The 12,507-nt window shown below is 38.2% G+C and overlaps 1 protein-coding gene across 1 annotated transcript; it reads left to right on the top strand.

The window, feature by feature from the left end:
* Nucleotides 1-1,125: 1,125 nt before the first annotated feature.
* GMNC (geminin coiled-coil domain containing) lies at nt 1,126-8,431 on the top strand. Its single transcript, XM_068545653.1, has 5 exons — nt 1,126-1,173; nt 2,681-2,855; nt 4,580-4,668; nt 5,905-6,021; nt 7,529-8,431. Exons 1-5 carry the CDS (start codon nt 1,126-1,128, stop codon nt 8,144-8,146), a joined length of 1,047 nt encoding a protein of 348 aa, XP_068401754.1. The 3' UTR covers nt 8,147-8,431.
* Nucleotides 8,432-12,507: the final 4,076 nt, after the last annotated feature.

The following is a 12,507-nucleotide window of genomic DNA, read 5'->3' as shown; positions in this document are numbered from 1 at the left end:
AGAGACAGTAAAAGTACCAACCTCCTGGGTTATTGCAGATGAAAATAAGAGTTGGCTGTTAGTGGTAGATGAATAGTTTTAAGGATGATATTACTCGTTTTCCTCCTCTGGATATAACATCATAGGAATGGTGAGAATAAAATGCAAGAGGAAAAATGGCAGAAATAAAACACTTTGAGAAGTATTAACACACTGAATTTCCTTAATTATATTAATTAATTCTATATAATAGTAGTTGTGAAGAAAACACCAACACAGAGACAGACACTTGAGATTCCTACATTTGTAGCTTAATTCATTCTTCATTGAGCACCCATTACATGTTAGAAATTGTTCCGGGCACTTTGGAGACAGCAGTGAACCAAACGGACAGAAACCGCTATTCTCCTGAAGCTTACATTGTAGAATGGATATAGATCGCCTCCACATTTCACACCCACTTCAGAAGCTGGGGAAAATGAGACATTATATAGGAGGAAAATGCCAATCAATAGGCAATGTCATATAGCAAGCTGATATTTATCAAGTGGCCAGAGAATACCCATGAGCAGTATTAACCTTGGGGTTGGAAGGGTTCCCCAAGCGCCGCTCTGACCCTCGAGATGCTGGTTTGGGTTTTTCCTGACCCTGCGCCCTGGCTCCCGGGCCAACCGGTGTGCCCCGCCCTGCCCGGCAGCTGCGTGCCTCGCGCGGGCAGGAGCCGGGATCGCCCTACCGGTCAGGGCGGCGCGGTCACGGCGGGTCCTGACGCCGGGGCCCGGGGGACGCGCGGCGAGCCGGCACCGGCGCGGGTTTTGAAGCCACGCTGCGCACCCGGAGGCGGGGCGCCGTGGGCCTGCCCGGGACCCCGGCCCGCTGGTCCCAGGTCTTGGGAGGCGGTCGCCGATAGTGGCAGGGACTTTGGCTTTGGCCAGATGTCTCCTAACCCACGTCACCAGCTTGTAAGCCTCGCACCAAATCAGAGGGCGGCGCTTGCCGGGAGCCCCGGGCGTCACCCGGAGCTCCCTTAGATTAGAACTCGCCTCTCCTAGCTCCTCCCCTCAGTCCCATTTAAAGCTCCCACCGGCTTTCCCGAAAAATTAAAAGAGTGGGCTCAGTTTCTGCAGCGCCTTCTTCCAGGGCAAGATGGTAAGTGAGGAGCCGGCGTTAGCTAGTCCGCTGGCGAAACCGGGGGTCTGTGAGGTCTAGTAAGCTTTGCCTTTAGAATTTCTTCCACCTTGGAAACAAGATTTCTCTGCTACCTGCCAATTAAAACAGGTCTTCCTTCCTGCTCCATCTCTCTTTTCTTCTCCCTTGTCTCCTCCTGGCTTTCTCTCTTTCTCTGTCTCTCTCTCATCCTTTTGTCCTCTCTGTTATTTCTACTCTCTGTACTTTCTCCCAACTTTCCCTTTACACCTGTACTCACTTTTCATTCCCCCTCTTTCTCTAGATTATGCACATATTTGCAAACACTTGAACTTGAGGCTAGGGGTATTTGGGGTTTGTTTTCTTCTCAGATGTCAATTGCATAATAGCTCAGCTTTGATTCCAATAATAACCTCAAGGAAAGAGCCTACAAACATGCTTTTAGAATAAAAGAAAATAGCACTTGATAAACTTTTGGCTGAATTTCTTTGGTCTGCACTGCCCACGCTGGACTTGCTTCAAGACTGGACTTTTTCAAAACTTAACTTATTGGGAACGTTAACAAAGTGTGACTTAATTGACTTAACTTTCTTTTTTCCTCTTTTTATTTGTTTTCCCTCTGTTTATGTTATGCCTGAGAAAGTTCAGAAGTCAACAGAAGACTTGTCGTGGTCAAAAAGAGTTTGTCCAAAGCTGGGCTCTGCTGAAATGAATGGCTTTTACCTGATTAAACATTGACAAATAATTAGGAATGGGCTGTTGTACAAATTAACCCAGGGAGTCTGCATACCTGCCCATAACTGGACATTTGGAAAGACTGTGTGTTTGAGGTTTGAGGAGGCTGGAGCAGGAGGGGTTCACTGGCTCAGAACACAGTAGAGGATACATGCCAGGCAGTTAGTCGTGGCAAGATAACTTTGGAAAGGCATTGAGATGTAGTGATGGAGAGACCTAGATAGAGCTGGCTGTCTCTGCTAACTAATCTGTTTCAGTAGTATCCAGTAGCATTTAAAACCAGAGGAAGAGAGGTAGGAGGAAGGGAGGAATGGAGCAAATTTATAATTCAGAAACTAAAAACGAAAATAAGGAGGTTAGATTATATGATGTGTTCTGTCAATTTCAGCCTTAGGATTCTAAGTTCTTTGTCATTTAAGGTTGTTAGAAATATAATTAAGATATTTGCTAGAAAGAGTCAAGTAGTTCTTACGTGTTTCACTCATTAAGTAGAATTCCTTTTACTTAGATCTTGGGTAGCCTGTTAGATGCCTCAGACCTGGCAACAGAGACTACTCCTAGATATTTACAAGTTTGGTCCATCTAATACTAGCCTGTTCTTTGCTGAGAGGACCTAAGGAAAGTACTGGGTAAACCAAGAAGCTGATTCCTTTTTAGTAATTATATTTGGACCACTCAAAATCAATCTGGGATCTATATTTAACACCTTTACTGTTTTTTATTCACTGCGTATATTTTCTGTTTCTTTCTCCCACTCTTTTCTCCCTCCAAATTCTCATCACCCCATCTCTTGGGACCTCCCACATACTGAATTTTACAGAACACCGTTCTGCCTTGCCAAGACCAGTACTTTGTAGGAGGCCAGAGCTATAATTGCCCGTATTCCGGTACAACGTCAGAATCTAGTGTTGATGTTTCCACGGAGACTTGGGTCTCTTTCTGGGCTGCTGGTCTCCTGGACAACAGAGAGCCCCAACAAGCACCACAGGCACAGGGTAAGTTCTGCTCTTCTGCTTTCCTGGTAGATCTGAAGCCCTTTTCCTGTACTCATAGTTGCAAGGCATTATGGGCTGGAACTCTGTAAAAGAAGGGATGATATGTAAAGTTTAAGAAAGCCCAAAGACTCCTGTATTTTGCAACCTAATAACTTGCTTTTTGTGTGCTTGCCAAATAGTGAAAATGGGCTTCTTCCCGTTGCTCACTGGACAATATGTATTTCTCCCTATACTTTCCAGTTCTTGGAGATTTCCAAGTCACTGAGAAAGTCTGGGTCTGGGTCAATGTTATATAAACAATACTATTGGGATGCTTTTGGAATTAAAATACCAGTTAGAGCTTTTTTTTTTTTTTTTTTTTTTTTTGGTATTCAGGAAAATTTCCCTGGGTATGAGAGAGAAGCAAGGAGAAGTACTAACTTAATCTTTTATTTCATAAAGGAAATTCTATGAATAGTGTCTTATAAGTGGAAAGAAAATGATTCCTTTTTGCCTAAAGAAGACTTCAACTTCGGAGGGAAGTATAACTTTGATGGAAAATTACACATTAATTTTGCCCTGGGGCTTAGTAAACAGTGTTTATAACTATTAAAGGAATTTCTGATTAACACTCAAGTTTCTGGAAGAACTCTAAGGCATTTCAGTATTCAATATCTGGACTGTTGTTTCTACCACAGGAATTTGTTGAATTTGAGAAAAGACACAAACAAAAAGCCCCCAAATATTGAAACACACTTATATGTAAGGAAGGAAGTTATTCAATTTTAGCTTTCTACCACAAGAAACAGAGAAAACAGAATGCCCAAAAATGTGAAACCAAAGAGTGTATAAAATTTTATTCCTGTCTCCTTACCCATCATTCCACTTTAATCAGAAATATTTCAGTAATATTTTAGTTGAAGTAGAGGAGAGCAAGAGTCAGAACTGTACTAGATGAGGAGAAGAAACTAAAAGTAAATGAAATTAGCATGCCCAAGCATAGTTCTTATTGGTAGGCATAGTTCTTACTGGTAGGCATAGTTTGCTGTCAAATATGAAAAAAACAACAAAAAACTCTTTGAAAAAGCATAAAACACTTTATAGATGATGACATTTGAAATACATGAGTTTGGGTACAGTTTTGAGATTTTCATTGAGTTCTTCAGAGAAGCAAGTTCAAATTATTTTGAAGTAGAAAGCACTATTCCATAGAATTCTGAATAAATACTCTCCCTCAGGCTTAACTGATAGGCAGATAGGCAGAGATTTTCATCTGGGGAAAAATGGTAGCATCAAAAATAGGATTTGATTCTGGAGCCAAACACTATATTATTAAGCACTACAGCTTAGAAAATAAGATAAAAACTTGGAAAACATAGTGGAATTGCAATGTAGGCCTAGTTGAGGGTGGGACCAATAAACATTTGCATGAATTAACAATGCAGATAGGACAGTCTTTATAAATTTAGCCAGCAGGAATATATATATCAGGAAGGAACTTGACCTCTTGACTCCGAAAAATTCACCTCTGTAGCCACCTTGGCATATTGTCTATAAATATTTGTCTTTCATAGCATGCTTGCCCCTTCTGAAAACTTTAAATGTTATTTTCCCATGTGGAGGCAATGGCTAATTTTAGAAAGGTAGTTGAACCTATTTTCTTTCCGAAATCCTCCAGTGAGTTCTTTATTACACAAAAACTGCATGTGTGTTTTCTCAGTTACCCATTTGATGTTTTCACATAGAATCATCCAGTGACTCGAATTTCCCTGTTCTTAATTCGTGTTCATGGGAAGAGGCTCAGCTTTCCTCTCAGCTCTACAGAAACAAGCAGGTATGTGTAGATGATCAGAACATGAGACCGGCCATGTTCCATGCAGTTCATTCTCAACATCGTACCTTAATGTCACATGGCTTCTTTTCCCTTGTTCAATTCATTGACTTTCAGTTTAGAACCAAAATGCATATTTGTCCACAGAAAAGTCAAAATTAGGTGATCACTGTGACAGAAAATAATAACAACAACAACCAAAACCCTCTAGGAAGACCTTCAATCAAGCCCTGACCTTACACATTTTAGCTGTATGACCTCTCAAATCCTCCTTTCTCTTATCTATGAAATGGAGATATTTGTGCTGCCTACCTCAGAGGGCTGGTGGAAAGATCAAATGATAGAATGAGTGTGATAGTATTTTTTTTAAAGGAATTCCTTTATTTTTATTTTTTATTTATTTATTCATTAATTTTTGACTGTGTTGGGTCTTCGTTTCTGTGCGAGGGCTTTTTCTAGTTGTGGCAAGCGGGGGCCACTCTTCATCGCGGTGCGCGGGCCTCTCACTATCGCGGCCTCTCTTGTTGCGGAGCACAGGTTCCAGACGCTCAGGCTCAGTAGTTGTGGCTCACGGGCCCAGTTGCTCCGCGGCATGTGGGATCTTCCCAGACCAGGGCTCGAACCCGTGTCCCCTGCATTGGCAGGCAGACTCTCAACCACTGCGCCACCAGGGGAGCCCCCGATAGTATTTTTAAACCATAAACAGCTCATCACTTGGACAAAGGATGATGATTATAAAAGTTCTTGCAAAGATTGCTTCATTTTTCCTATTTTGTTTGTTGTTATTTATGAGAGAGTAATTTAATCTAGTGGACGTACAAACTGACCTGAGGCTGAGGGAAGCCAACCCACGTCTTTTTTTCTTTCTTCTTTTTGTAACATGCAGGGAAGAAGTTCAGCAAAACCTTTCTAAACACCGTTTTCTATATTTAAACAGTTGCACGCAGCTCATTTTCCTACATACCTTCCCGATCCCCTTGTGGTTACAATTTTTAAAGTCATATAATCTCTTCAAACAGTTTGCAATGAATAAAAAATTCAGAGCACAAACTGAACACTCAAGTGGTAAGTGGGTGTAGCTTGAACTTAAGCCTTTGAGGACGAGGGCTCCCTGAGATTGAGTTCATAAAACAAACAGAATTATAATCAAGTTTAAGTAGGTTAAGGATCAGTGGCATTATTATAAGGTTACAAAGTCAATATAGTGGAGCAGCCTTCACCATTGTCTGCTTTTTGCAGCTCCAAGATACTCTGGTGCAGAAGGAAGAAGAACTTGCTAGGTTACATGAAGAGAATAATCATCTCAGACAATACCTGAATTCTGCTTTAGTTAAATGTCTTGAGGAAAAAGCCAAGGTATGTGATGACCCCCTTTATAAGGACAGAGCAGTGATTTGAGAAAGAAGACCATCTGGGTAAAACGCCTTGATTCAGTGTAAGAGGTGTATTAAGCAATGTGCTTTGAAATGCGTCAATAGGATGGGCAAATTTTTCTGAAGGAAATATAGCACTTTCACAACAATGTTTATGTATCATTTCCCTGAAGTATCTAGATTGCAGATTTTAGCATATATTACAAAAGGAGCTGCTTGAGAATCAAAAACCAGTCAAGGGGATTGCTGAGACAACAGAGGCTAATCGAAAGATAGAGTTGGATGGGACATTGGAGCGGGAATTAGATCCGAGAGACATGGGTTTCTTTTAATTATCTGTTTAACTTTAGGTCAGTCACTGTCCCACTTGGGGCCTCATTTACTTCATTTGTAAGTGTATGGGCTAAAAGATCTTTTAAGAATCTTTCCAGCTCTAAAATGTTATAAATATGGCTGGAGCCCAGATCTCTTGACTGGCAATTAGACATAGCCAACTACATTATCTTTTCATGAACATTTCATTCTTACCCTTTTAAAATGAACTGTTTCTAACTCAAGGATAGTTTACCCATAGTCCCTTTTTGCTGTTCTTCCTTTTTTGGGGTTTTGTATTTTTTGTTACCTATCTGCCACTCTGTTACCATTATTGTTTTATCATCAATCTTTACCTTACTTCTAGACAAGCTACGTTATTTATCTAAATCGATCATATTTCTTACGACTCTTACCCAGATATAGCAGCTCAGAGAAGAAAAACCACTATATTTAGTTCCTTTAGAATTCAGTTAGCTTTGTTAAAAAAGGGAGCACAGCTCACAGTTATTAGCCTGGTGTCCTATCTCCAGCCACCATTCTGTGAAAAAGGACAGTTATTAAATTAGTAAGTGATATTAATTAAGCAATTTTTCTCTCTTGTTCTCAATTTTGCAAGATTTAGAATAATATGATACATACCACATGGGAGTGCTGTGAAAGTTAGGAAAATTAGAGGAAGAGTGTTATGTAGAATTGTAATCAGTGGTTCTGTCTAGATTCATGTGGCTTAGGCTTAAATCTAGGCTGCATGATCCTTAGCAAGCCACTAATGTCCCTGTGCCTCAGTTTTCTCATTAAAGGAGGGTTTAATAGTATCTACATAAAATGAGATCATGCATATAACCAGTCCTCAATACAGGATAGTTGCTATTATTGCCATAATAATAATAATAATCATTACTTCCCGGAACTGAAGTTTTAAAGACATCATTTACATCATTTCAACTTTTAAATGACTAGTAAAATTATATGAATTGGAATTTCTAGGTGGTAACGTGTCATCATAGATTTTGATTTAAAAGCAGAAGTTAATCCAATCAGTTTTGCTTTTGCACGTGAAAATGTAAATTTAATCAAGTTTTCTAAGGAATTGAGGTGACCAGTAAATATTTGACAGCTGTAAAGAAAATTATGTTGATTATCTGACTGTGTATTTTCAAATATTACTTCCCCAGAAATTGCTGTCATCAGATGGGTTCTCCAAAGCATGTGGAAAATTCAGAAAGGGGAAGAGGAAACCCAAAGAGCAAAGATATTTTCCTCCTGAGATTCCCCATCATAAAAATGCCAAAAGAAACCTCTCTAGTGAATTTGCTAACTGTGAACAGCCTGGGCCCCCTGTGGATCCCTGGGTTCTTCGAACACTGGGGTTGAAAGACCTCAACACCATTGATGACACCTCATCAGCTAACTACAGTGCCCTCTCGTCTCATCCCAGACGGACCACAAGCACATTGCCCCAGTTTCTGGATGATGCAGTTGATTATCTCAGTGCCTCCGGGGAAGATCTGCCAATTGACTATGGCGGTGACAGAACAACCCCCTCACACAACACTGCCAGCCACAGGGAAGATTTTCACTTCCTTTCTCAACTTTCAAATCCCCCAGGAGGACTACAAACTCTTCCTTACTATACTTCTGATGTGTCACCCAATAAGACAGAGATGGCCTTTTCCACATCCCTGAGCCCTCACTGTAATGTGAAAACTCACTCCTTCCACCAGGGACAAGCCTTTGTTCGTCGAGATGAAGAGGGAGGCTGGAAGTTTACCTGGGTCCCTAAGCAGTCTTAGTGATCCCCTCCTCTATCACAAAGGACTGCCATGAACTTTGTTTACAAGACCTGTCTTGCACTTGAACCTGACTATGTGGAAAATGCAAGCTATTGCCCAGACTGTCTCCTGCCACTTTAAATGTCACTCTCAATTACCCACTTAAATCTTCAGGGAATGGCTTCCAGGAATCTATAGTGAAACATGCCTGCTCTTCTTTCACCTAAATTTGACTTGTTTACACACCCACACCTGCTGTTGACTTCCTTCCTTGGCCCTATACTTGAAAAGGTATTTTCCAATTGCCTGAATATTCCTTTGAGACCTACATGTGCCGTTCCAATTATAACAAGTCTAAAAGCTTTTCTTCTCTCATCAGACAGTTTAAATGTTCACAGCCTTCACCTTTCCACTTTTATTTCTCTCCTGTTCCTCTTCATTTCTAAAAACTGCCTTTGAAATGAGCATTATAATTGCTCCACATACCTGTTATTGGGTGTTCAAATAACTGGGGGTGGGGTAGAAACAAGAATCTTTGCCCATTGCCATTCCTGAAGGCATAATGTAGGTGTGAGTAATGTTATGTGTAGTGCAGTTCATTAACTTGAGTGTCCCATGATGGAGCTGACAAAAAAAATCTCTTCAACACCTGGAAATCTACTGATAAGCAACAACACTGATAAGTTAAAAGATAAAAGAGAATGAAAATTACTTCAAAATGCCTGCATGGTGTATCAGCTTCTATGGGCACCTGGCATTGTGTTTGCAACCAACATCACTCAAACAAGAAGATTTTTGAGGAACTCGTGGTAACAGAATAAGTCACTATCCTAAACTAATTAGATGCTGATACACTTCTATTCCTGAAAGTATGGTCTAGCCTAGCTCTGACACTGTTTTACTTATCCATTCAGTCATTCATGTGTTCATTTGTTCATTCATCAACACACCCAAAATATTTGTAGAACACCAACTGTGTACCAGGCATTGTGCTATGGGGTGATGATAAAATGTGAACAAGTTAGATGCTGTGGCCACCCTCATGAGACTTAGACCCACTCATCTGCTGTGACCTTGAGAAAGCTACTTCCTTGGTATGAAAATTCAGTTTTACCAGCTGTAGAATACAGAAGTCAAAGTAGATAATCACTGACATTTTATAAATTGAGCCTGGGTCCCATCGGCTTTACTCCAACACTGCCATCCCAGGGCACTGTTCTCTGCTTTTGATTGGCATTGCAGATATGTTGGGTGAACTTTTTTTGTATACAATTTTTTAAAAATGTGAACCATTTGTAGTTAACACTAGAAATCATTGCTCTGATCACAGTATTCTTTTTCTGGTATGAGCCCATTTTTGGGTGAATTCAGTCTGTGTGAGAACATGCATCTAAAAAATAGAGACATTATTTTCTAAATAAGTGTGCATAGATTTAATGGAAATATTGACATCAAAGATCTCTCTTTCTAGATTAAAAAACATGCATTCTTCATGTTCATGCTAGTTCTCCTTCTTTCCAATTCCCCAGGCTCCCTATCCTTCCCAGAATAAGTTAGGTATCAAAGATGTGCACCTATGATATTGGGGGGACCAAACTTCAGTTGATGATAAGACCCACCATGTTGTAAATCTTTCCCATTTTTCTTTATTCCACCCTTCAGTAAGTCATCTGTACAATCAATGCCTGAGAGCATGAGTATTCTATTTGGAATTCTTTGTGACTAAGACATGTCTTTTGTTTTGTTGCTGTTTGGTTTTTGCTTTATTTTGGTGATGTGGACAAATGATCTATTTTATAAAGTTTTGCTACCACCCAGTTTTCTTTATAATCCATGAAGGGGAATCAAATATATTAATTATTTTCATGACTTGGGAAGAAATAGAACACATTCTATTTTCTAAAAACAGAAACCAAAACAAAAGTGCCTTTTACATTCTAATATCTGTTCCCCTGTATGGTGAAATTTATCTCTTTTTAATTACAAATATAAGAATTAGAATTGACTGTGCTTTAATAGTAGGAATCAAGAAAGCAACATAAATATTTTGAAAGTCTAAATGATCAAGCTGTAAAACAAAATTGATTAGTCAACAAATTATTTTGCATTTTTTACGTGCTTCATCATGTGTTAGGTACTGTGAGGAAGCACCCAGGCTTAGCACATTTGGTACATACAACAAAGCCACATAAAATGTAATAGCTTTTAAGTGAAACTTGGTCTCAGCCCAATTTAAAGAAATTACAGCACATTTGTGGTAAATGATAACTCTCTCTGGCTTATGCAGGAGAAAATTACCACATAGTCTTACAATCATATCTACAGGCATTTGATATTCACTGGAATTATGTATAGAAACTTATTTTAATGATGTTTGAAAAATTAGAAATTTCTCTCACCTGAGTCTATGTTCTAACTTTATGGTTTTACCATGCCCATCCAGTAAACCAGAGTTAATATTTTACTAATATAAAGTGAGAAATAAAAATTAAATAGCACTTTTGTGATTGCAATGAATATTTTTATATTGTGCATAACATTTTCGAATAATGGATTTTCTTCTCCTAGGTTTTAACCATAATCTTTTGATGTACACCTCTTTTGTATGGTACACGTGGCCAGACTAATATTTTCAGCATTTAGGGTTCAATGGTTCTTTCCTTTATCCAGGATACATTAATGAAGCTTTCAGATGTTAAGTGGCCTAAAAGGTCAAGTGCTTTGTGTGTACAGCATTCTCTTACCTAACCTCCCATAAAAATTAGAATCCAGTATCAGTTTTTAAAATTTGATCACATTTCCAGTGTCCTCTAATCATCTGAAAATAAATCATACTTGTATCTCACTAGCATCTGGAAAATAAGGGCAATTGGAAAACCTTACTTATGCAGGTGACATTTAATGAATGGGATTGTTTAATACTGCAGTGATGCTAAACTATAATTTTGAAAATTTTGAAGAAAAGAAGCTATGTGAATCAATGAAAAGAATTACTCTGTTTGATCTATTTCAAGAAAACAGGAACATTTTTTTAAAGTGTGACAAATCAACAACTGACCTACTAAGTATAGAGTTAATACACCTATGATAATTTTTTGATAAATTTACCTCTTGCCTGTAAAGTCAAGGTATGCAATTTACATGTGTTTCAGTTTACCAAAAGATTCACATAAGGTTAATATTAAATGCACCATTTAAAAAAAAATTTAATAAATCAAAATAATAAAAATTTAAATTAAATTTTTAATAATTTTATTTGGTTTACAGGCTACAAATATATGGTATATTTCTTAACATATTTGTCATATTTTTAGCTACATTTTTTGTTACATGAACATAACCAGACATCCAGTTATGATTCTTAACATTGGATACTCTATAAATGTACGATATAACTTAACACTTAATATTTTAAATGATTTTGATTTATGATTTAAAATATTTCTAATTAATGTAAAAGTCAATTTTGTAATGAATTTATATTTAGTAAATAAATAAATGACAAAAAATTTAATCCTACTTTTTTGGCCTTATTTTAGAAAATTTTTCAGTGAATAAACAACAGACAAAAACAAGTTTTTGGTATTTATTTCTGTCATAAATTTTGTTATAGAAAAATATATGTATTTTAACTTCCAAATAGTGGTATGATTAATAATTGAGGCACTCATTCAACAGATATAGTCTGTGCCAGGCTCTGCAGAAGATATAAAGATGAAATATGGGCTCAAACTAACATAGCTATAAATGAGAGAAAATAACTGAAACATGCTTAATCAAAGCAAGGGAATAATTAGCATTCATAATTAAAAAGTTTGTGCTTCAGATATGGCTGGATCTAGGTGCTCAAGCAATACTGTCAGGAATCTGGTTTGGGATCTCAAGGAAAACTGATGATTAGGAATGAATTCTGGAATGGTGTTAAGATAGTCTCACCACACAAAAGTATGGCAGAAACCAGGATGAGATAAGCAATGTGAGCCTAAAGAGCAGCAAGCTATATCCCATAAGATATTGTCTAGTTTTGTAACATTCTCCTTATCTTTCACATTGTAACCTCCTCCCCCCTGAAATGAATAAAGTCTCAGTTAAATGTTCCAGATTGGTCTCAGTCATACCATGGTAGATTATGAAAGTATTTGGGTGTCTGCACATACAAATTGTGAGCAGATTTTCCCTGAGGTCACTATAGAAGCCATATATCTATCCCTAAGGGGAAGATTAATACCAAGAGAAATAATTTGAGACTTGCATATCAGGCCAATAACCCACTGTTACACAGGTTACTAGTAATGGATAATCTGGATTTTACTTAGTTTCCTCACAGGGATTATTTTTTTCTTGGAGACAACTACCTCTGAACCTCACTCACTCTAAATAAC

This window comes from Eschrichtius robustus, chromosome 6 (genome assembly GCF_028021215.1).
Source record: "Eschrichtius robustus isolate mEscRob2 chromosome 6, mEscRob2.pri, whole genome shotgun sequence".
In the NCBI taxonomy this organism is placed as follows: domain Eukaryota; kingdom Metazoa; phylum Chordata; class Mammalia; order Artiodactyla; family Eschrichtiidae; genus Eschrichtius; species Eschrichtius robustus.
Note: the sequence above shows the minus strand (reverse complement) of the source record. Positions and strands in the feature narration are given on the sequence as shown.